General features: G+C 45.8%; 2 protein-coding genes across 2 annotated transcripts in view; both read left to right on the forward strand.

Annotated features, from left to right (window-relative positions):
• The first annotated feature begins 2884 nt into the window (after window positions 1-2884).
• CUNH3orf35 (chromosome unknown C3orf35 homolog) lies at window positions 2885-6407 on the forward strand. The gene is given in 3 exon segments (XM_036219875.1): window positions 2885-4688; window positions 5609-6042; window positions 6045-6407. Coding segments are annotated over 2 exon segments (378 nt in total). The 5' UTR covers window positions 2885-4688; window positions 5609-5810; the 3' UTR covers window positions 6191-6407.
• A 14484-nt stretch (window positions 6408-20891) lies between these two features.
• The window catches only part of ITGA9 (integrin subunit alpha 9), a 286264-nt gene continuing 281315 nt past the window's right edge, over window positions 20892-25840 (forward strand). Inside the window, exon 1 of the mRNA XM_016123918.2 lies at window positions 20892-21334. Within this exon, the coding sequence (XP_015979404.2) occupies window positions 21150-21334 (185 nt within the window). The 5' untranslated portion in view covers window positions 20892-21149. The remainder of the gene's footprint in view (window positions 21335-25840) is intronic.

Consider the following 25840-nt stretch of genomic DNA (forward strand, 5'->3'; position numbering starts at 1 on the left):
ACTCGAGCACTGGGAACAGAGACTCCACTTTCTTCATGGGAGGCGTTGCAGAGTCACATTATGAAGGGGTGCTGGTGTAGGCAGGACGCCGGGCCATCTTTACAAACTGTACCACAGCGGGTCTATGGATACTTCCCACAGCTGTGAGCAAGAGAGGGGAGAGACGTTCCTTCAGCCACGGGCCAGCACGTGCTCTGCGCTGTGCAGGGTCTCGGCCTGCCACTCTGGTTTCCAGAAGTGCTGGGTGTTAGGTTCGCCCAGGAGGAACACATGAGGCCGAAGGGGTTAAGCAGGGTTTATTGTAGTAGAGTGGCAGCCAAGCTGAGCCGAAGATGTCAGCCCCGAATGCAAGGGGACTAGAAACTTCTATGGGGCTTGAGGCAGGCTTTTTTGGTGGGACTATTTCGGGTGGGTGAATTGACTGGGAAGGGAGGAAAGTCCAGGAAACGGGAGGTGAGCACGTCGCGTTGCCAACCCAGGCATTGCAAGGTCTGGTTCCCACACAAAGGTAAGGGAGCAGTCTGCTTCCCACACTACGGGGCTAGGGATAGGGCCCTCCTGGACCTAACAGTGGGTCTGAGGGGCCCTCTGCCCTCTGCCCTTGGGCTCGATGGCTGTGCGTGTGAGCTATGTGACCGCCCTCTCAGATAGGCTCGTGGAAGCTCTCAGAGGCATGTTCGTGCTCAAGGGTCTCCTGATGTTCCCAGTCAGCTGTCAGGCCAGAGTTGCTGGCAGAGCTTCAGCCATTCATATCTAATCCCGTGCCCTGATTAATGGAGGCGGTTTCGCTTTTATTGTCCCTCTGAGGCAGCCAGACTCCACGGCGGCTGGGGCGGAGGCTGCTTGCAGGTCTGTGGCCATTTATGGGCAGAGCCAGCGTCCTGCTGTGCTCCCTGTGGCACGCGGTGGCGTTGGAGGTGAGGTCACATCCAGCCTGGTGACCTCAGCAAGTCACCGTTCCAGCCTCCACTAACTGCTTCCCAAAGTGTCATTTCCCTCACGTTATAAATTAGATAGTGACCCTTCTCTCTCAGCATCGCCAGTCTCTCTCTCTCTCTCTCTCTCTCTCTCTCTGTGCTGGGTCCTCACCATCAGCAAGCAGACGTGCTCTGTGGCTCCTACCTTAAAACGTAATGCTGCCTGGATCCCGTGGTCCCCTCCACCTGCCACTCCATTTCTCACCTCCTCTTCAGAGAACTCTTATAAAGCGATAACTATACTCGCTATCCCCAGTAGGTTTCCTTCCATCCTCCCTTAAAGCATCTCCGGTCAGGACCGCTCTCCCCTCCTCGGAAAGCGCTCTCGCCAGGGCAGTCGCTAAGTCCGGTGGTCGCTCTAGGTCTCTCTCTCTCTCTGACTTGCAGAGTGGTCACTTCCTCCTCTGAGAAACCCTGCCCCTTCGGCTTCCGGGGCACCCCGCTCCCACCGTCTCCTCCAGCCTCACTGGCTGGTGCATCCTCATTTTTCTAACCGTCGACAACTTAGGGCCCTCAGGTTTAGGCTCCAAGCGTTTCTTCCTTTCTTCGTTCTTATCTACATCCCTTTGGTGATCTCATCCTGTCTCAGGGCTTCAAACACCAGCTACATTCATGCCAACGACGTTCACGTTTGGATCCGCAGCCAGACTCCTTCCTCGGCCCCCAGGCTCACCCAACCGCCCGTTCAGCATCTCCACTCGGTGTCTAATTGGCATCTCGAACTTAGCACGTCCTGGGCGGGATCCTGCTACTCCTCCCAAAACTTCTCCCCCCACTGTCACCCCTGATCAGCTAAAGGTAATGTCATCTCCTCAGGGTCTTGTCTGCATGCCTCTCTTTCTTGCACGCCACATCCAATGGCCGGTGAATCCTCGTAGCTCCAGCTTCAGCTGTGGGGACTGCATTTTTTCCCCTCGATGATTTAACTTTATTTTTGAATAGATAGAGCATTTATGTACTTCAAGGTTAAGACAATATTAAAAAGGTATCTTGAGAGAAGTCTCCCTCCCTCTCTATATTCTCTATGCCATTTTTCAATGCTGCTTTTGGCAAAAAAAATAAGCAAATATATTTATTTTCCCCCCTTTTCTTACACAAAAGTTGGCATCCTTTATGGATTGTTCCAGATCTTGCTTTTTTTTTCGCTTAATATATTCTGGAGATCACTTTGGTTCACCGAGAACTTGTTCATTCTTATTACAGCCACATCAGAATTTCATTTGATGAATGTACTTTGTGCAAGCAGACCGCCCCCCTCCCCCCAAACATTTGAGTTGTCTGGAGTCTTTACCATTACAAACGAGGCTGCCATGAATGATCTTGTGTCTGTGTTGCTACAGACTTTGGAAGGATAGCTTCAGCGTCGATTCCTGGAGCTGTGGTTGAAGGAGAGAATCTGAGAAGTTACACAGGGTTCGTGTTCCAGGGCAGCCCCCTGGGTGGGGGGGGGGGGCTGTTCTCCAGTGCCCAATCCTGATATGGCCAAGGAGGATAATGGAGAAGGAAGAAGCTCCCACAGCATGGATGCAAGGGCCCAAAATACAATACTGGGGAGCCCCTTCCAGGGAGCAGACCTGGGGCCTCGTCATGGAGCTTTCTGCACCTCCAGGTGGGAGCCCCTTGCAGTAGCTGCTCAGGGGTTCAGGACTGCTGCAGACCAGCCTGCTCTGTTGTGCCCTTTTGGAATCGGCTTCTTGGTGCTGTGGATGGAGTTCAGCTGTGTCTTCACTGATTTTCTGCCCACTGGGTCTATTCATTTCTGATAGAGTGTTGAAGTCTCCAGCCATGATAGTGGATTCCTTTGTTTATTTAACTTTGATTTTCTGCAGTTTGAATATGATATGCCTAACTACAGGGTTTTTTTTTGGGGGGGGGGCGAGGGCGGGGGAGAGGTGGAATTTATCCCGTTTCACTAGTGACCTCTGAGCTTTAGTGTCTGACATTAATTTGGAGTAACCTCTCAGTCATTATTGCTTTAAATATTCCTTCTGTTTCTTTCTTCTCTCTTCTACTTCCAGTAGTCCCATTATGTGTAAATTACACATTTTGGAGTCGTCCCACAGTCCGTGGGTATTCTGTTCCATTTTTTTCAATCTTTTTTTTTTTCTCTTCACTTTTCAGTTTTGGAAGTTTCTATGGATGTAGCCTCAAGGTCAGAGAGTCTTTCCTCGGTTTATGTCCAGTCTGCTAATAAGCCCATCAAAAACATTCTTCATTTCTGTTATATTATTTTTGGTCTTTACCATTTTTTCCCTTAATTTTCTCCGCTTTTATTACCCATCTGTAGTTGTCTCCTTTTTGCCATTAGAGCTCTTAGCATATTAATCATAGTTATTTTAAACTCCTGACCTGATCATTTTAACATCCATGCCATATTTGAGTCCGGTTCTGATGCTTATCCTGTGTCTTCAAATTGTGTATTTTGCCTTTTAGTATTCAATTTAGTGTTTCAACTTTCTTTGAAAGCTGGACGTTATGTAGTGCCTGGTGAGTTCAGACAACTCGTCTTTTTAGTTCATAGGTCTCTTGATCTAGAGAAACCATAACAAACTCGATGCAGAGACCCGTCATCCCCTGATGGACTTGGAGTTTGCTGCCATGATTGTCATTACTTTCCTCTTGGGGAGAGGGCGAGTATGTTGTGTCTAAATGTTTAGCGATCAGAAAGGACGACTGTGGTATCATTAGGTCTGTCCTCAAACGACTTTCCACTCTCTCGCACCTAGACACTTGGAAAATTTGTACTTCCTTCCTCTTCTGCGGCTGACGGAGCCACATGACTGCTTCTGGACATGAGTTATGAACAAAGCAGCAAAGTTCAGGGCCGAACTTTTACTTGATGGTGGGAGACCTTCCAGGATTCTTTTTCTGTCTTCATGACAACCAGCAACGTTTCTTCTGCTGGCAACTAGAGGAAGACGTGTGGAGCAAAGTCCCCTGCTAACCTGCAAGGGACATGTAGTTTGAGTGGGAAACAAACCTCTGAGCCGCTATGATCTGGGGGTTACTTGTTAACTTAGCATAGCAGAGCTTGACCTGACTGACATACCTTCTTCAGGTCTGGACTCACATGCTCCCTTTTCCTCGAGGCCTTCCCGGAGCCCCGTGTAAAACAGCGGACCCACACCCGCCCTGACACTCTCTCCTTCCCCACTTTCATCACATCCACCTCCATCTAACGTCGCTCATTGATCTTGTTTTTTATCTGTCTCCCTCTCCCATCAGAATGTAAGTCCTTGAAGGTGGGGATGGTCTGAGTTTGGGTTCCACTGGGAGCAGATCCTGAGTAAGGGGCTTTGGTGCTGAGCGTTCATTTGGGACATGATCCCGAAGGGCACAAGAGAGGGAGTCTTGGAAGAGAGAGGAGGAAGGGAATGAAACCAGTAAAGATTGCATTAACCAGCCCATGACTGCTGTGGGCAACTGGGGCTCAGCCCTTTGGAGAGCCTTTGAGAAGCCCTGTCAAACCAGACTCAGAAATTTCCTGTCTACAGATAGAAACACTGGAGGTTTCTCTCTTTGTCCCCAACTCATGATCTTTGTTGGCTGTAGATTGCCCTGAAGGTATTAAACCTCCAGTGTACCCAAACACATCCAGGCAGCCTTGTGCCTGGGCCGGGCAAGCTTCCACGGTGCCAGAAAAAGTCCTCCCATGGAGAAGCAGAGAGTTGCACAGTCTTGAAGAATAGGAACTGTCTACCACAGTTATCGGTGAGTCAAAGGGCTGTTCTGAGGGGACATCAACAGTATTTGCCATAGGGATTGGTTTTTTTAACTCCCTGATACAGCACAAGCTCCTAAACTGTATTTGACAAAATTTTAGATCAGTGAACGAATACTAGAATGGACATCTGCTGAGTGTGTCCTAGCATCCATTTTCTCTTTTCTGATCAACCTCATCTCTGTTTTCCCTTGAGAAATCACCTCTCCCAATTTCTCAGCCTGGGGCTTCGGTTGGGATTGGCCACACCACTTGCTCCTGGGTATGGGCCACTCCCCGACCCCAAAGGTTAAGTACAGTCAACTTCTCTCACCTCCTTTTCTCTCCTCCCCCACCACAGTGATCTGTTCAGGGACAGACACGTGACTCGCTTGGGACCAATGAGAGAGAGAGTGAATGCCAGGGCTTGCTCTCTCGTTCCCTTAAGCGATGTGGTATGAAGACGTGAGGTCTGGAACAGCTGCAGCCATTTTGCCACCATAGGGAAACCTGGAACTTCTGGGCTGACTGCATGGAGCCCAGAGAGAAAGCCAATAAGAAGGCAGAAAGGAGAGGGAGAGAATCTGAGTCTTTGGAGACATCTTTTGGAGCTACTGGATCAAGTCTCACTTGAAGCCAGAACTAAATCTGGATTTTGAATGGACATACCCAATTAAAAATTCTTTTGTATTATGAATCAGCTTGAGGTGAATTTTTCTGCCACTCGTGACTGAAAGAGTCCTCCCTGATTCTATACGTAACTCACAGGCTTGTTGCGATGTTTAAATAAACTAGTACTTAGTGAAGCATGGCATGCAAATAATGCTCAATGAACGGTAACCAATATTATTACTGTGATATACTTATTTTCACAGTTATATGTGTTTCTTATTCTATACCCTAATATTGACATGTTTATTTATCTTTTCAGTATTATTCAATTCCTACCCAGAGGAGAAAGGCTGAGAGGTGGGGCTGAACAGCCCAGGCTCCTGACCACCAGCCTGAGCCCCGGTGAACCACATGGAGCCCATGCAGTGCGGTTCTAATTCTTCCGACATCTCACTCTCATTCTTTGATGATGTTTGTCTCCATCCAGCTTACACATAAATGTTTTCAGTAAAGTGCTCCAAATGCTTTGTTCAGAAATCCGAATCCACATGAAAACAATGGCAACAAGAAAAAGGTGTAAACTCTCCAGAACGGGCCTAGATTTTGAAAATGTGATAAAGACGTTATTGTGTGTCCAAACTTTTCACACAAGAATTGGAGGAGATTTAACACCAGGAATAATAAACAGAGGAAGACTGGCTAATGCAGAGCAGATGGGCCTGCAGGGCAGTGCGAAGCATTTCAACCGCATTCCCCTTGGACCTTGGATGACTTAATGCTGGTTTCTTTAGTTAAAAATAAAGTTAATGCAATGGGGGAAATCATAAATATGGCTGTTTTTACTTCTGGGGTGGCGAATGGACTCAAGATTTTAAGAACCTACTATGTGGCAGGCATTTGACATTCGCTGCTTTTTCCTGACCACAGCGCCATTTTATAGAGGAGTAAACCAAGGCTCTGAAACTGTAAATCGCTTACTGAAAGGTCACACAGCCAGTATAACAGCGGATCAGTCCTAGGTCTGTCTCGCCTATGACATGGTTCTGCAAACTGAGGTGACACGAGCAGGGAAAAAGAGTCATAGTCAAACAGATGTGAGAAACACTGGTACGTGCACACACACGTATGCATATGTATGGACATACATGGATATGTATATGTATATGTATATGTATATGTATATGTATATGTATATGTATATGTATATGTATATGTATATGCGTGTGTATATATATACACACACATATATATTTATATACATATCCATATATGTCCATACTTACTGATAGATATATATGTATTTACATATATATCTATCGAGGTATCATTGATACGCAATAAACTGTATATATTTAAACCATGCAACTTGATAAGTTCTGACATATGTCTATACCCGTGAAGCCGTCATTATAATTCAGATCGTGAACATATGCATTACTCCCTAAAATTTCCTCATGCCCCTTTGTGATTCCTCCTTTTTGCGGCTCCCATCCTCGATCTCAGACAACCATTGACACTATGTCTGACTTAGTCCAGGCTCAGTCTAGAAGTGACCCGAAATGTGTTTTTGATCCATAAAAATGTTGGAAAACTAGAAGGGGTTTCCTTATGCTTTCTGTCACTATAGATTAGTTGCATTTTTGAGAGTTTTATATAAATGGAATCATATAATATGTATCCTTTTTTGCCTGTCTTCTTTCACTTAGCATAGTAATTTTGAGATTCATTCATGTTATGACAAATTTGTTCCTTTATATTGCTGTGTAGTATTCTCCTGTATCAATATGTCACAATTTGTTTATCTGTTCATGTATAGATAGACATTTAGGTTGTTTTCAGTTTGGGGCAATTACAAATAAAGTTGCTATGAACATTCGTGGTCAAGTTTTTATATGACGTAAGCTTTCTATTTTCTTAGGTAAGTACTTAAGAGTGGAATGGCTAGATCAGATGGTAGATATATGTGTTTAAGTTTTAAAGAAAATGTTAAACTATTTTTTCAAAGGTAGTTACACCATTTTACATCCTCACCAGCAGTATATGAGAGTTTTAATTTCTCCCCACCAGCACTTGGTATGGTCAGACTTTTTAATTTTTTCCATCTTACCATATACATAGTGGCATCAAATTTTCTTATGGTTTTAATTTGTATTTCCCTTACGACTAATAATAGAGTTTGTTCTTGTGTGCTTGTTTACCATGTATATATCTTCTTTAGTTGAGTGTTCAAATACTTTGCATATTTTTTAATTGAGTTGTTTCCTATTATTGAGTTTTGTGAGTTCTTTGTGTATATCGGACATAAGTCTCTTAATCTCTGCTTTGTAAAGATTTTCCCTAAGTTTAGGCTTGTATGTTCATTCTCCTAACAATGCCTTTGAAGAACAGAATATTTGAATTTGGTAACATCCAATTTATATTCCACATCTCTTAACTTCTATTTTATATTTTAAAAATCTTACCTACATTCTGGACGATTCCTCCGGCTTGATTTTAACAACTTCTAAATTTGCTCTTTTGGCAATCTATTCTCTTCAGCCGTTAATGTTGAATTTTTTTCAATGATTTTTAAAATAAAAATCATTCATAATGTTTGGCACATGGTAATTTTGTATCTCCATGAGAATATGAATTGTTTAGTTCAGCTTGGTCTATGAGTTCTACTTCCTTCAGTGTAAGTTCCACACTTGGTAAAAGGGTGAAGTCTTTCTTGCACAGAGCTAGATTTCCAGTTGCTTGGTGACTGTTAGCTGAGAAATCATCCACCTGAGGATTCCTGTTGGCCGGTCTTTGTATATGGCAGCCCACCTCCAGGATGAGGAGTGAGAATCAGGCATATTGCCATCAGGGGCGGCTTTCTTGGGGCCGAACCTCCTTACTCATTCCTCCTTAGTATTGCCACCCCCTGGGACACTGTCATGGCTCCGTTTAAAGACTCATACCCCTTGCTCCTACAGGGAAGTGGGCACCTCTATTGCTGTTGCCTAGTGCAAAGGGCACTGGGGACAGGGAATAGGAGGGAATACTGACCTGACAGCTCCTACTCTGGCGTTCCAGCTCATTCCCCATCAGGTGCTCGGAGCCACCCCTCTCCCACTCTCTGGTACCCCCAGGCTTTGAGTATAGTAATGCTACCTCGTATCCTTCACTTTTATACAAGAGTCCTATTCCCACGTGTGCCTAATTATAGGGTTCCTTTTAAAATCTGATTAGACTGCCTTCTATATTTCAGCGACTTTTCAAGATTTCTTATCCATAGGAAACTCCTTCTGGTTTTCCAACATTATGGATCAAAAACACATTTTTTTTCTCATTTCTAGAGACTTGAAGGAGAGGCTATAACCGATGTTCAGTCCTCTCACCTGAACAGAACCTGTAGGCAATATTTGCATCTGTAGAAGAATCTCTTGGTATTTGAAGGCCCGCCAGATATGTAGCACATATACCAAATGTCGTCATGACAGTGTGGCTTGCAACTTTGATGTTGGCACTTTGGGAAAGTTTACTGGGGCCTATCTGCAGAGGGAAGAGCATAACCATTTTTAGAAATAAAAATCTAGACATTTCTCTCCCCTGTGAGAGTATATGTTAGAGAGGCCATGTGTCCATGGTACAATCAAGAGTCCCAGCCAAGCCCGACCTGTATCATTCCCACCAAGGTACCAGACACGAGTAACGCCATCTTGGTCCTCCAGACAAGCCCAGCCACCAGCTGAGTACATTGAGTAAACTCCATTGATGACACATGAAACAGAACCAAAGAATTGCCCGGTCAAGCACCCAAATTGCTGACCTACAAAAGTGTAAAATGTAATAATGTGGCTCCTTTTTCTCCAGTGACAAATAATTTTTATTATTGATCTTTTAACATAAAAATATTAAGAACTATATGAAAGGCTCATCAAGTGGCTCTTTTAAACCATGAAGTTCTAGGACAGATTGTTGTGTAGCAATAGATAACAAAAGCACTTGGCACTCGATAAGTGCTCAATAAATACGGGTCAGAGTAATTTTGATGTCGAATTTCATTTTCCATGGCAAATATGTAAGGGTAGCCAGGTGTGGAAGATTATCGCCCTGATCCCGCCTTCCTCGATCTTCTCCTTCCCCTGAGTCTCCCAGCAGTGTTGGGACTAATTTCTTAGTCTGGCGCACAGGGGGCCTTGATCTGAAAACCACATTGTGAGTCCATGTTAATTGTCCTCCTATATAAAAGACACCACAGCAAACAGACCCCGAATCACTTCTAATTCCACCTCTGGCGCCATCTCCTGGAGTAATATTGAGCCTGCATTCTGGGCCTCAATTACCCCTTTTTAAAAATACAAATGGACACTTTCCAAGGGTACATCTGTTTCCTACGAGGCTACATAGCATATGTCCCTCGTACTTGACCCATTGCTCTTATGCAAACTTCAACTTTTTGGCATTTCTTTCTTTATCCTCCCCACCCTCCCATTTCCCAAAACACCCTCCCTTGACCTCATGTATCCCTCTCATTTATCCTTCTTCCTCCCTGCAATTCCTTCTTTAATTGGTCAACTCTTAACCCTTCAGGTCTCAAATGAGATGTTGCTTTAGGGAAGCCATTGTGGCCCTCCCCAAACAAGTACCCTCCCACTGTACCTCTAAATCACCTTTACCAACCACCTCCCTGCATTTCAAGCTCTTTCATATAGTAATTAACTGGTTTATCCTCAGCTTCCTTCACTAGACTGCTCTTTGGAAGGGCACGCTGTGTTCATTGTACTTAGCAGTCTTGGTACTGGCACGTAGATCTCTGGAGCGCTTCTTCCACGTTGGCGGACAGCAACAGCTTCTTCAACTGCCAGTGACGTTGGTTGAGGCTTTCTATATGCCAGAAATTGCTCGAATCCCACGACATGAACCTTGTGAGTAGGTACTATTATCATCCCCATTTTACAGATGGGGACACAGAATCTCAGAGGGGTTAAGGAACTTGTTTCGTTTGTTTGTTTTTCTAGGACTGATAAATGCTGCAGCTGAGATTCAAATCCAGGAAGCTGACTCCTGAGTCAGTGAAGCCCTGTTGGGAAAGACTTCACCTTTGGACATTGACTTATGTTGTCTTTTATTTTTTTAACAAGGAACGAGTCTTGTATGTGCAGTTGGTCCCTTCTTCGCTAAGCTCCCTCTCCTCTATGTGGCTGTTGGTGGCTTGGTGGCCTACAGGGACCTCCACTCCCCACAGGGATGTCCTGGGTTCAAAGTGCGTCTTCTCTGGAGCAGCACACACACCCTCCCTCCCTATCACCCTTCCTCATCAAAGGCACCCACCGCACCTACAATAAAAATTAGCCCCGGGATGGGAGAGGAGTATTCTGAGCAATAGCTGTGGCCTGTAGCACACTGCATTCCTGAAGTTTTGGCTCTCGAAGCTCTGTGGATGGAGAGCCAATGCTTCCGACGTGACTCACCCCTGTCTGAACCAGGGTGGCTGCGACAGAACATGACAAAACGAAACAGTCCCTTAAAAAAAAAATTCTAACCAAGTAAAATAACCACAACCAAAGCGGGGGTGTGTGGAAAGAAAACAAAGACAAAAAAACAACTACAAGTGGAAAGAGAATGCTGAGTTCTTTCCTGGAGGACGAACAGAATATCTTCGTCTTAAAATACTGGAACCAAAATGTGGCCAACTTTCTTCAGTCTTTGAGAGGACCTTTAGATTAGTGTCTGTCAAGTGCTCGGCACTCACAGGCAGCCGAATGGGTGTTTGATAAGCAAGCTGACAATGTTTCTTACCTGCACGTGTGTGTATGCACACACACACGTGTGCACACACACGCACACACACATACTAAAGAATTTGACACCTTAAACCCCACCTCCCTGCACTTGAACCATGAAAACAGTGGGTGGAACCTTGAGGAAATCTCTGAGGAAGGCAGGTCAGGTGTTTCCACTGATGGTTCCCACCTGGGAAGCTGGTGCGATGCAATTGGACAGTTTACTGAAGTGACCAGAGAGACGCCCTGAGAAAGAAGCCTGGCTGGCCTGCTGCTATCAGGAGGGTGAGGACCTGGTTGCTCGGGCCCGGGCTGCACTTGCTTCTGAGCCCCCCACAAGGCGCACCCGAAGAACATGGGGCGTGAGGTCCTGAACTTGTAAGCCTCAGAAGGCTCTAAAATGACCCACTTACAAATGAAGTCACCTTGGATTGCAAATTAGTACAGCCACTATGGAAAACAGTCTGGAGGTTTCTCAAAAAATTAAAGGTAGATATATCTTTTTGACCCAGCAATTGCACTTTGGGGCATTTATCCAAAGAAAACCGAAACAATAATTCGTAAAGATCTAGGCACCCCTATGTTCATGGCAGCACAATTTACAACAGCCAAGATATGGATGCAACCTAAATGCCCATCAACGGATGATTGGATAAAGAAGTTATGGTTCATATATACAATGGAATATTACTCATCCAATAATAAAAAACAAAATCCTACCATTTGTAATGACATGGATGGGCCTAGAGGTTATTGTGCTGAGTGGAATAAGTCAGAGAAAGATAAATACCATATGATTTCACTGATATGCAGCATCTAATGAACAAAAAGGACAAACGAATCAAAAACAGACTCACAAATATGGAGGACAATCTGGTGATGGCCATAGAGGTGTTGGAAGAAAAGGGCGAAGGGTTAAAGAAGTACAAATGGGTAGTTGATAGATGGTCACAGGAATGGGGAGCATGGCAGAGGGAATGCAGTCAGCATTAATGTGATGGCTGGGTGGAGGGCCAGAGGAGAGCAAGAGCAATTAAGGGGATCGTTTTATAAACTATGTATATATGTGTCTGTCTAATGTATGGTGTACTTGAAACTAATAGTAAAATAAAATGTTTAAAAAATGATGCCACCTTAAGAAAAGTGTTTTGAATTTTTTCTCTTTTAAATAAAAATAGCTATTTTAAAAAGCAAAATAAATAACACAATAATAATGGTATTAAATTGCTAACATTTCTTCATTGCTTCCCATATGCCAGAAACTCTATAATGTGCTTTACAAAGTTTGCCTCATTTAATCTTCACAACACCACTCTGGGCACAAGCTTCTCTTTACAAATAAGGAAACTGAGGGTTGGACAGATTAAATAACTTCTTAAGGTCACATACCAGATGTTATGGACTGAATCTATGTGTCCATGTGTCCTCTTCAATTCGTGTTGAAATCCTCCCCCAAGTGGGACTGTATTAGGAGTAAGGAAATAATTAAGGTTAAGCGAGGTCATAAAAGTGGGTTCCTGATCTGCTCTGATTAGCGTCCTTGTCAGAAGAGACACCTGAGAGCTTGCTCGCTCTCCATGTGCAGAAGGAAGAGGTCTTGTAATCACAAAGCGAGAAGGTGGCTGTCTGCCACTCAAGGCGAGGGCTCTCACAAGACACCAATCCTGACGGTATCTTGATCTTGGACTTCCAATCCCTAGAACTGTAAGGAAATACATTTCTGTTGTTTAAGCCACCCGGGCTACAGTATTTTGTTATGGTAGCCTCAGCCGACTACTATACCTGACAACCCACTACATTGGGATTATAAGCACCAGAGCCTTCATTCATCACCATTTAAAATTTTTTATTTTTCAATAAGCAGCATGCTAGTGTTAACATTTAAATTGAGGTGAGAAATGTTTTAAACACTTGGCATGGTGATGGACAGAATTATTCTAACATCGATTGTTTTTACTTAAAGCAGTCTCACTAAATTTGGATCTCTGGAAAAAATATTGGGTTTTTTTTTTTGAGCATGGAAACAGGTTGGAAATATTGCACCCAGTCATAATAGTTGGACTTTTGGCTTATGAAATACTTCAGTGGGAAAGTATTTGCTTAAATCTCTGCCTGCTATTATAGTTGAAGGTTTGGTGATAGTATTTGCCCTTCCCTTGAACTTTCTGGATTTCAAAACCATGTGGAAATGTAGTTTGTCTTATATAAAAAATAAGGTCAGGTAACTTTTGAAGAATTGACATCAAAAATTGCATTTAGCTAAGTATCAATCATTTAGAGAATGATTATCTGGTGTGTGAATGATCTCGGCCCTTTTTCTTCTCTCCCTCCTTTGAAAATACTGTGAGGAGCCATCTGGCTACTGACCACTTTCTTCTACATATTGGCTGGTCCCCTTCTTACCTCAGCTGGCCAAGCTCCTTCACAGGAAGTGGCTCCTCAACAGAGCCCAGGGCTGTAGACAGGACTTTCCAACAGACGGATAATGTGGGCTGCCTTTTGCTCCACTTTCTTCCCCTGTTGGGTAAAGGTCAAGTTTCTACTTCGCTGGTGGGGGCGGGGGCAGATGGCTTGTGTGCACTGCTCTTGGTCCATGTCCCTGTTTCTAACAGACTTTCACTTTGATTAATGCTTTGGTCTTATTAATGTAGCGTCTTCCACATTCCCTGCTGGCTCTCTGTAGACAATTCGAACAGTAAAAAGGGATGGATGGATAGATGGATGTATGGATGGATAGGTAGACAGACAGACAGACAGACAAGAACAGCCCATAATCTCAACTATAACCATTAACATTTGAGGTAAACTCCCATGCCTTTTTTTATGTGTATCTATACATTTAGATGCATGAAAATGTACATATTTCAGATCATACTGGGCATGTTGTTAAGGAACCTGAGTCTTTCTGCTTCATATACAGTGGGTGTCTTTCCTCATCAGCACATAAAGTTACATACCATCCTTCTGTTAAGAACCAAGTTGTTAAGTTCTTTAGGGCTAATTCCAAGTTGTTAAGTTCTTTAGGGCTAATTCCAAAGAAGACCCAATTTAGCATGAGCTAGAGAGGATGAAACTGGCTTTGTGGGCCTTATATTTTTGGGGCATTGGAACAACAAAGAGGTTACTTTTAGGGGGAGTGCAGTGTCTATGAAGATAGTCTAACTTCTCCCCGCTTACTGCCCGACAGGGAGGACTGAGGGAGGGATGCTTGTCAGATTTTTCTCCCTCGAAACTACAGATGGGGCTCTCAGTATAATTGGTCATAAAATTTCTAGGTGATTATAAGAAGGGCGATGGTAGGGAAGGATTGCGAATGAAGTGGAAAAGGGGAATAGCCATTGGAGAAGGGCAATGATCGTCCCTCTGAAGTTCCAGTCCCTGAGTATCTCTTCCACATTGCTGGACCCAGTTTGGGGTAGATGGAATGTGTGCTGCTGGCTCATGGGAGACCATAGTATGATAAGGGCAGGAGGTGCTAACGTCAGAGAAATGCGGACGGAGGCCACCAGCTTGGTGACAGCAGAGGGATGTCTAACAAGGAATTACCAGTGCCTATGGGCCTGCTGGTGATCGAGGCCCTCAGCAGCAGGGTTTCTTGGGGCCTCTGCCCATCTGTCTAGTCTGTAGCGAGTCTGCACACAAGCTATGTGAGTGGTGATGACCAAGTGGGCAGCAAAAACCACGCATCCCAGGTAGTCAGGTAAGGAGACTCCTCTTCACATTCCCTCATCTTCGCCCCTGGAAGGGTAGGTATAGGGAGGGGGATGTGTGTGTGAGAGAGAAGGCAACCCCAGTACACACGCGCGCGCGCACACACACACACACACACACAGCCACCAAGTTCTTATAACCACTAAGCTGGGGATACGAGAATAGCTTTAAATGAATGAGTCTAAAGTTTTAAATAAACAAGATAAAGTCTTACCGACAAAACGAGATTAACTGCCTGAAGGGTTATGGGATTGGACTGGGATATTATTAAGAGAGGCTGCTACTTAGTGGGCTATGATGGTAGCAGTTACTAGAAGAAATAAAGCCATTTCATGTGTGTATAGATACTGAGATCAAATAGATCTTTTTACTTTTTATAATTGATGCATCGTTTTATAGTCTATAGCTGTCCATAAAGTATAAATATCTTTCCTACAGACATTTAGTCAAATAATAATTTCCAATTTTTTACTATTATAAAGCTGTCATGAAAACCTTTATGCAAACATTTTTAAGAACTCATATCCAATTATTTTCTTATGATAAACTCCTAGGAGATGACTGCTAAGAAGGACAGGGCTTTAAAATATAATTGGATTTTTAATACTTTGAGATCCAGGTCGTGCAGAGATGAGGTAGAGAGAGGAAGAGGAAGTATGTGAAGCTTAGGTTTAAGTCTAAGGATCTATTTCTAATCAACTGTCAACCAGTAAAGTAATTAAAGCATCTTCAAAACCAGAAAGTAATTTAGAAATAAAATATTAAATTTACATATAATTTAAATGCAATTTTCCAACTATGCATCTATAAAGAGGTATTCCTATATTCAGTAATCATCATAATATATGATGCACAACATTTTGATAAAAGAATTTATTCACATGGAGTCTTGTTGAATTCAGTCAGCTGTACAAACTATCAACTTATTAAGAAAGTAAGTAAGAATATATTGATTGATCAAAATAGATCAAGAGAGAGCTCTCAGAAGCAAGCATTCTCATGGGTCTATAAATTGATTCAACTTCTTTACAAGGCAGTTTAGTGATATCATAACAATTAATACGCACATTCCCCTTGACTAAGGAATTCCAATTTTAGGAATTCATGCTAGAGAAATACTTACCATGGTCAGAAGACATAGGTACCAGAATGTTCACAGCAGCCTTTTTTTTTTTTTTTCTACCATTTAATAATGTCTCTCCACTGGGAGTTGGGGGAGGTTGTTTCAATCAAGTTATAGTCTATCCATATGATGGAAACCCATGTAGCCATTAGAAAAATAAGTTGTATCAATATGGAGCATTTATAACACATTGCTAAACTTGGAAAAAACAAGGCACAAACTACAGGGCATGTTAATATGTGTCTAAAAAAACCCTGTACTCAAATATGCAAAAATATCTCTAGAAGCATGCCGAGAAGCTGCTGTAGTGGTTATCTCTGGGAATGGTGAAATTGGAGGGAAGGGGTGAATGGAAGACTTGTTTTTCACTCCTTTTACTATTTTTATTGTTCGAAAAGTTTAAACTAGTCAATAACTCAAATACATGTGAGCAAATAAATGAGTAAACAAACATAGGAATAAAAGGCTTTGCTATCATGCTCCTGGCCATCCTATAAATGTTCTCGCTATAGCTGGTCCTGGGGCAATGAAGAGCAAGGATGCCCAGTAGGTCCTTTCATTCCAAAAGCTTTGCCGAGAGGTCAAAGGGCTTTACTTTACACCAAACTGACCTTTAAATTCCAGAGTCCCATATTTACCGTGGCTCCTCTTTAAGGATTTGAAATAACATGAAAACTCCTAGTCGAATAAAGTGTTCAAAAGTGACTTAAAAATGAGTGAGGTTTCCTTCCTGGCAATATAGTGAAAAACACCCAGATATCTGGGAATCTTTCCTGGTACAAAACACCTAAAGTTGCTGAATCAAATGCAAAAATAAATAACGGATTGCTAGGCTGGCAAGAAACAAGGTAAATGTTCAGAGGCCAGAAATAATGAAAAAAATTCTAATGTGGGGGAAAAGCGACTGCTGATGTCAGCATTCGCCTTGGTTACATCTGAATTTAAGTGGCTCTCACACATGCAAGGGCAGCAGGCAGAGCCTGGAAACCGAGCCTGGGTGTAGTCGGCTTGGAGACACCAAGTCAAGATGAGTCCCTTCAGAGCGTGGACTAGGATAGCACCTGCTCCACAGAGAGAGATTATAAGAAGTCTTTCTTGCGTTGGCCTCCTTGGCTCTTGATGGAATAAAATAAATAAAATAAAATAAAAGGACAAAGGATTCCCTGAGAATACTGAACCATAGGCTTGTGCTATGCTACATGTGTGGCAGGAAAAACTCCAAGCCCGAAATTTGGGTTACAATGGCGGGGAAACGGCAGTGCCCCAGGCGACTGGCAGTAGTAGACACAAATCATTTGTGGGGGAACATATTCTAAACAAAGATCGATTTCCAAGGAACACGAACTCACAGCCAAAGATTACATAACACACAGGAAACCAGCCACCATGAGATGTACAGACTGTAGCTATTAGAATTACCAGAAACAGAGTACGAACTGAAGAAGTTCAATTTATTTAATGTCATTGAGGAAGATGTAGGAAGCATGACGAAGGAGCGAGAGACCATCAAAACCCACAAGGCAGTTTTTAGAAAGGACTACATAGAGATTTTTAGATTAAAAAATATAATAATAATGAAAACTACAAATTCGAAAGACTAGTAAAAAAATAGATTATACATAAACGAAGAGAGAATTAGTCAACTGGAAAACAAAACTAAAAAAGTCACTTAGAATGCAGCCTGAAGAAGGAAGAAGGAATGGTTAATATTCACAGAGTATTTCCTATGGGCCACCTACTGAGACGTGCCGTATATACTTTATTTTATTTTTAATCATCATAGAGCACTTATGAGGTTGTTACTATTAACACCTATATTTTGTCTAACCTTTCTGTGCCTTATTTTTCCCATGTACAAAGTGAGGATGGGAGTGGGAGGAAAGATTCACGACTCTAAAGTAGAAACATTTTTGAAAACTGAAAGTTTCTTAAAAATAATGTGGTGGCAAAACCTGACTCAAACTGATACAATACTGTCGTATGGCATTAGTTTCCTGTTGCTCCTGTAACAAACCTAGTGGCTTAACACAACACAAACTTATCACCGGCTTAACACGACACAAACTTATCGCCCTCATAGTTTTGGCAGTCAGAAGCACAAAACGGCTCAGCAACGCTGATTTCCTTCTTCGGCCTCTGAGTTCCTCTCGTGCGTCTATTTCCTTGTTTCCTTCCCCGGCTTCTGGAGGCTGCCTGCTTTCCTGAGTTGGTGGTCACATCATTCTGCTCACTGCTTGTCACATCTTCTTGGGCTCTCTCTCTCCTTTCTAATATTACATTGGGCTCACCTGGATATTTCAGGGCAATCTCCGCATTTCAAGATCCTGACCTTAACCATATCTGCAAAGTCCCTTCTGCTGTGTAAGGTAAGATAGTCACAGGTTCTGGGTGCTAGGACCGGGACGTCTTGGGGTGGGGGTGGGGGCCATCTTTCTGCTGACCACAAGTATGAACATTCATACATTTTGCTGCCTCGTTCTATTTTCATCTTATGCGCTGCAGGTCTAATGCATAATGAGTATGCTATATTAACTTGTAAATATGAAAAAATTTGAATTCAGTAACATCTGGCTCCAAGAGTTTGGACGAGGATTGTGGACCTGTAATAGAGGCAGTTTTCACTTGAGATCAAGTCTCAGGCTGCAGCTTTCTAATTGGATCACATTTGGTTTAAATGCAATATAAAGATCTGTAAAATGCTCGGTACAGTGTTAGACACACAGCGAATGCGCCCGCTTTGCTGCTGGCTGCCCGCAGCATCTGCCCTGCTCACCGTCTGTGCTCCCAACGGCTCTCCGCAGAGCGAGCAACCATAGTCACTGCTAAGGTCAAGACCTTCTCTCAGCACCCTGCTGGGATACATTTAGGCAGAGCCCAGAAAAGGGAGCACTCATGAGGAGGAGCCAAGGGAGACGTTAGAGTGTCATGTTTGGGGAGCTCTATCAAGGAAGAATCAGCATTTTCTGTTGAAGAACAGAGTGAGGACACTCCAGGGAAAAATAACTCGGACACAGGTATGGCTCAAGACAAGGCCTAAAAACAACTCATTTTACATCTTCTCGGCTGGAAGGACTGTGCATATTTTCTGTTATAATTTTGGGTTTCTGTAGTGAAAAATTATATTCGAAACTTAAAATTAATGAGTCAATCAGCTTGTGTGAAGAGCTTTACATAGAAATGTACTCAGCATTTAAGCATTTAAGAAATAATGAGGGGCAGACAAAAATTTACAACTTATAAGAAAAAAGTTGATAGAGAAAGGAAGGGGAAAAATGGACCAATTATTCTTAAAGACTTTTTCAAGGCTTATGAAAAATCGGCATTGTTTCCACTGGGACATTTAATCATTCCAATATCCTTCTGTGCAGCGGGGTGGGCAGGCAGCAAGGGCAAAACCATCGCTTCTTTTGCATTTACCCCTGGAGGGACGTCAGCTCTGCCTTAGGAAAACTGCCGGCAGACTCTAGAAAAGCAAATGATAGGCAAGCTAATACAATAGTGCTTGCTGTTCACTCTGCAAGCACTAGGGTTAACGGAAAAACTTCAGGTTACGCCTTGAAGTGAGAGAATCAAGGGAGGGGAAAAGGAGCAGTTGGTTGTCATTTCAGTTAGAAAATTGAACAAGAGTTTCAGTTTTTCACAAGGCACATCCCCTTGAAGCAAAGCCACTTTCCGTGTGACCAGATCTGAAATAGCATGTCCCCCAGCCAGGTGGTCCCGAGACACACTTCAGATCAAGTCTCTGCAGCAAAGCTTATTCTGGCAACCAGCGAATCGAGCTCTCGCTTGATGTCAGATTACATGAATAAGTAACAAATGTTTAGAGCTTTACAGTTAGGTTTATTAGTTTATCGGTTTTGTTGACTTCCACAAGATTACACAGTTGGTCAGACCTGGGGATTAAATCCTCCGTCTGAGGCTAAATTGTAGGTTTTTCCTACCACGTCGTGTATCACATGGTCAGGAATACAGTGCAGAACTCTGGATCTTCTGGAGGACAGTGCTTCCCAAACCTGGCTACTTAATAAATCTCCCCAGAGGTGTCTGAAATATAGATTTCTGGGCCTCACCCTTAGAGATTCTGACTCAGAGTGGTGTCTGTGTTTTAAAATGATTGCTTGAGGGTCTGATCTACAGCCAAATTTGGGAGCTGTTGCTTCGTGAAATCAAAGACCAGTGCCACAATTTTCACCTAACACTTTTAGAGTTTAGATTATGGAGACTGAAATCAGTGTGTTTTAAATCTGTGGTTTGTAAACTTTCAGAACCACCTTACCTTTTAAGAACTTGTTGAAATTTATGGATGGATCTTTTCCTAACAGACACAGAGAGAGGGAGAGAGACAGAGAGAAAGAGAGAGACAGAGAGAGAGACAGAGAGAGACAGAGAGAGACAGAGAGAGAGAGAGAGAGAGAGAGAGACAGACAGACAGACAGACAGCTGGGCCCCAACTCCCAGAGCTTCTGATTTAGCAGGTCTGGAGTGTGACCTGCTGATCTGCATTTCCAGCAACTTCCCAGGTGATGTTGTTGATGTTGATGCGGGGACCCGCATTTAGGAATCAGTGGTGTAGGAGACCAGGTGAGCCTAATATGGAGGGGGTACTCTGCTCACTCCCACGTGGCTACCGCTGTTATCAACAACAGCCGACGTTTACTGAGCGCTTGCCTCAGGTTATCTCACGGTGGGTGAAGGGGCAGCAGATGGGCAGGGCTAGAGCAGAAACTCGATTCATCTCGCGTCTTCCTTTGGTCGTCGGTGTGCGTGGGTGTGAGAGGGAGCGAGAGCCACGAACAGAAACCCAGCAGGGCGGGCAGGACACGCAGCTGCGGAGAGGGTTCGGGTCGCCTTCTGGCCCGAGCGCCCAGGGCGCGGCGGGGAGGCGGGACGGCCAGCGGCTCTCCCTGGCCCGGGGAGGTGCGCGGGGGGCTCGCGGCCCGCAGGGGGCGCTGTCGCGCCGCCCGGCCGCCGCGGCCGCCCACCCCGCGGGCGCGCCTCTTCGCAGTCCAGAGCCGCCCGGCTCGGGACCCGCGCGCTGGGAGCTCGCAGACTTCTCCGCGGGGCCGAGGACGCCGCCCGCGCCGGGCCGCCCCTGCGCTCGCCTTCCGCGGCCGCTCGGCCTGCCGCCCCCGGCCCGGAGCCGCGTCCCGCCCGCGTCCGAGCGCACAGCCCCGGCCCCCGGGAGTCTCCCGGCCGTCGCTGCACGCCGCGGCCCCGCCGCCCGCGCGCTGGGCGCCCTGCTCGCCGGGCACAGGGAGGGCGGCGGCCGGCCGGGGATGGGCGGCCCGGCGGCGCGGAGGGGCGCCGGGGGGCTCCGCGCGCTGCTCCTCGCGCTGGTGGCCGTGGGGACCCCCGCGGGCGCCTACAACCTGGACCCGCAGCGCCCCGTGCGCTTCCAGGGTCCCGCCGGCTCCTTCTTCGGCTACGCGGTGCTGGAGCATTTCCACGACAACACGCGCTGGTGAGTGTCCTCGCGGCTGCCCCGCGCGCGCCCCGGTCCCCCGGCCGCCGCCGCCGCCGCCTTTCCGGCCTCCTCCAGGCCGCCGTCCCGAGGGGGCGATTTAAATGTCTCCGCCGAGTGCCGCTCGGCCGAGGAGGAAAGGCGGGGAGCAGGCAGGACGCCGATCCCTCGCCCCGCGGACGTCCCGGGTGGCGCCCGGAGCTGGAGAGGGCCGGGCCGGGCGCCTCCCTTGGGGTCACAGTCCGGAGTGTCAGGGCAGAACCGCCTTCGGCCTCGCGTCCAGACTCGGCTTAACTCTCTCGGTGGCCAAGTAACTTGGCTCCTCGGCCCCGAGGGGCCGCCGCTGGCCCGGCTAGCATCCCGAGCGCCGCGGACCGGGCGCTCAAGATGCAGATCCCACAGTTTCGGGATGCTCTTGGTGGCACCCCACCCGCGTCTCCCTGGCTTCAAGCCTCTCCCCGCGCTGCTGCGCCCAGGAAGCAGAGTAACCCCAGGAGGTGAGGGGAATAGGCTGTGGGTGCACGTTGGTGCGGGGGGGCGGGAGGGGGGAGGTGACGGGGGTCTCCAGAAGTCAAGCGGCTGGGACCGAGTGTCTGGGACCCCAAGGAACACAGAACAAGCCAGAGACTCCCTCTTTCCTTACAACACCACTGTGGAAGCCAGCTGAGAGGGTCTGGGGTGCAGCCATGCACGATGGGCCAGGACCCCAAGTGACAAGCCCCTGGGGTAGCCCTGGCTTTTTTTTCACGTGGCTCATCTGACCGGCAGACAAGTCTTAGAGAGATGTGGTTCTGTAGAGGTTAAGGAGTCCAGCCGTCCCTAAAGTGTCCCGCTAAGAATCCCAAGAGGCGGGAGCTCCCCCTGGTTAAGCACCCGGGGGAGCACAGAACTGGAATGTGCACCCCCGAGAAGCACTGAGAGGCTGGTCCCCCCCCCCCCACAAGGAGGAACACAGCAGCCACACAAGGGTCACCTCTTCCTCAAAGAGTGAGGTCTGTTCAAGGTCATGTCCCAGTGGGGGCCCAGGTGACATTTATTGTGGTCGTCAGTGTGACCACCCCCTTAGGGGGTGCAGGCCGGGAAGGCAAGGTCAGTGATGTCTCGGCTCTCAGCCTGGATTTCTGTGGGAGAGTCACTGCTCTGAGTTGGACAGAGGCTGGCAGAAGAGGGTGGGTTTGTAGATCAAGTCCTCATGAATTCTTGGAAAAGTGGGGACTCTGACCAGCCTGCTCATCAACAGTCATACTGTTTAAAGAGCTGCCTCTAAGAGAACCAGATTTTAAAGTCCTTGTGTAGCTCCTACTGTATTTTATATCTTCCTCCTTACCATCGACCCCAGTTGCTGAGTTTACGGCAGGACTCTTTCCCTGCACTTGCCAAATTCCCTTTATGAAGCGAAGCTGGTTGAACACCTTTCCACATCCTCCACTCAGAGTCCACTGGGGGCTTTGGGTGTGGTTGAGAATGCAGCCTGAGCAGAAGCGGTTGGAGAACACATCCCAGAATCGCATGCTGGGCTCCTGGACTGTGTGCCCTTGGCAGGAAGCGTGTGGAGAGAGCGGTCAAAAAGAGAAGGGCTTCTCGGGGCAGGGGGCTCCTGAGGCGAGGCGGGCGGGGGCACTGGGGCATTGTGTGGGGTCTGCAGCTGTGCAAGCTCGTGACCTTTGAACTCTTTAAGCTCTTTAACAGCTCAGTTTAGGGGAGAGCTGCCAGGGCCCTCTTTCACCTGGATTTGGATGGGCCAGAGGTCAAAGTTGCCCCACCTGAGGAGCAGTTGGGAAATTGGGAGGAGCCAAGAGCAGATCTGACATAGGAAGAGAGTTGAGCCAGCTTCGTTTTGGAACGTGGGTGCGGAAAAGCTTGGTGATGTGAATACATTTGACAAGTGCAAGAAAAGAAAGTTTACCTTTACCAGGTAAAGGCAGAGAGGAGGTGGAATTGGGCGGTAATGCTGGTGCCAGTGGAGATGTGGGACAGATTTTTCAGGGCTCGGTAGGAACCCATCCATAGCCAGGCTGCTGGTCTCAGTGCCCTATCTGCTTCTGATACCGGGCACACTGCTCTTCGTGCTGGAGAGCTTGTGCTTGTAGCTTTTCAGGTACCAACTAATCTCTGCAGAAATCGTAAGCAGTTTTCTGTTTCCTTTTTTTTTTTCTTTCTTCCACACAGCTTTAATTTTATCTTAGTTTGGCTTAGCTCCTTGATTTCTGTCTTCTTGCTGCTTTTTTCAAGTATTGTCCTCCCCATCCTTTTTCTGTCCTCTCCCTTCTTCCCAGTATTCGTTCTCTTGGACCTTGAATGTTATTCTCTGCAAATTATGCTGCCCAGTCTTGGTGAACTGTGGCCTTTGAAGCAAGAAACTTCCAGCATCTCTTTTTTTCACTTTTTTTTTTCTTCTGGACTTATCATTAGCAGTTAGACTTACTATGAGGCTAATGAAACTTCTGCCAAAGGCCTCTCAGGCCCCTACCATTTTATACTCATAATTCTGTATTAATTTTCTTAAAGGTAGTCATCCTAAATTTATAAGATTTAGACTCTGTGGATTTTGGACACCCACGGTCTGTACTTTAAGTTTCCGCTCTGTGGTTGGTTGATTGACTTAGTAACTGATTGTTGGTCTCTTCCTACTAGGCGGTCCCTGGGCCCTGCTTGAGGGACATATAAGTTGTTCCCAATTATTCACGATGATGAACAACATCAGGGGTAAACATCCTTGTAACTAAAGCTTTGTGGACATCCTTAATTATTTCCTTCAAATACATTCCTGGGCTTAGAACTGCTGGGTCAGAGAGGAGAGAGGTTTTAAGGTATTTTCTATGCATTTCCAAAGTACCAGGGATGCTAAAGTGTGTACTTTAGAGAACTGCATTAACTTATTTGGTCACTGGAGTTTTGGAATAATTTACCAACGGGCTGCTCCAGTGCAAAGGACCAAAGCAGCCTGTATGATGGGGACTTAAAAAAGATCACACAGAGTCAAAATGGGTGAGGGAGGTAAGTGACAGACATGAAAAGGAAAAGTGATTATGGAAACGTTGAAAGGAAAAGAAGGCAGATGTTAATTAAGCCTTGTGTCTGGTGTCCTCCTCCGTGAGAGGAAATTGCTCTTTAGCTTCTTCATTAGATATTAGTGGTTTAATAAGTTTGCTTCATGCTAATTAAACACCTCCTTACAGGTGAAAAGATTTGTCGTATGTAGGGTAAGGGAGTGAGAAGAATGCCGGAGGGTCAGGGATGGAGCTCCGGCACGAAGGTCAGCAGGGTCACGTCACAAACGAGCATGTGCTCGGTCAGGGCCCTCTCCCCGAGCGTTTGGCTTGAGTGGTCCGTCTGTTGCCATGCTCTAGACAGTGTGTGCTGTCCCCATGGCCAGGTGGGCCGGAATATCCTGGGCCATGTTACAGATGTTATGAGTATCCGTTTGGATTCAAACATGCGCATGACTCAGTTTCCTCCTTTACAGCGACACCCAGAGACTGTGTGCTTGCCCAGGCACAGCTTTCTCTCCTGTACCTCCCACCCACCCCACCCCTGGGTCTTCTCGCATCCTTTGAACAAGAGCAGTAGGTGCCAGGGCACACGAACAAAGCTGATTTCTGTCCCCTTAGACTGCAGGGCAGACAACGTAACACTCTGGGATATAACTACATGCCGCCGGCTGTCATCCAGCCCCCAGAGTGGGTTTCCTTCACACCCTTCTTCTCCTCCTCCCTGCCCCAGACACCCTGGAGTCTGGGGCGGTTGGGTGCACTGGCTTCCTTTCTGGCGACGCGCTTCCTGCCCCATCTCCTGGGCCACAGCAAGACGGCTGTGCTCGGGCACAGAGGAAGTGCTTAAAACGGAAAATGTGCTCGGCTTTTTGCTTTGTTAAGGTTGTCAGAGCATCATTCACTGAGGGATGGCAGGCAGTTCAGAGCCAGGAACGGAACATCCTCACTTTGCACTGAGGTCGAGAATTAAAAGAACAAGCTAGACAGCGTTGCCATACTGCCAATACAGTTGCTACTAGCCAGATATATTGCTATTTAAAGCAAAATTAATTCCGACCAAATGGAATTTAGAATTCAGTTCCTTGGTCATGCCAGCCATATTTCAAGTGTTAAATAGCCACACGTGGCCAGTGGCTACTGTTTTGGATAGCACATAGAACATTTTCATCATCATAGAAAGTTCTGGATGGTACTGATTTAGAGCAATGACTTAAGTCTTAAAGGAATAGTCAAAGATCAGAAGGCGACATGAGAAAAAGAAAAATCAATCCTTGGTGTATTTGAGTATTAGAACTGAATCAGAGGTGCTTAACTCTAAAATTTCCAGTGGGCTGTCATAATAGAAATAAATAATAAATAAATAAGTTTTAGCATGGGCAGCCAGAGAGGCCGAGTTCTTTTTTCATTCATCAAACATTGGAGTGCCTGCTCTGTGCTCAGGGGTAGGGATTCAAGAACGGAGAATCCACTGTCTGATGGGTGAGAAGATCGTGGGATTCAAGTCTTGCATCTC

Source organism: Rousettus aegyptiacus, unplaced genomic scaffold (genome assembly GCF_014176215.1).
Source record: "Rousettus aegyptiacus isolate mRouAeg1 unplaced genomic scaffold, mRouAeg1.p scaffold_m13_p_4, whole genome shotgun sequence".
Taxonomy (NCBI): Eukaryota; Metazoa; Chordata; class Mammalia; order Chiroptera; family Pteropodidae; genus Rousettus; species Rousettus aegyptiacus.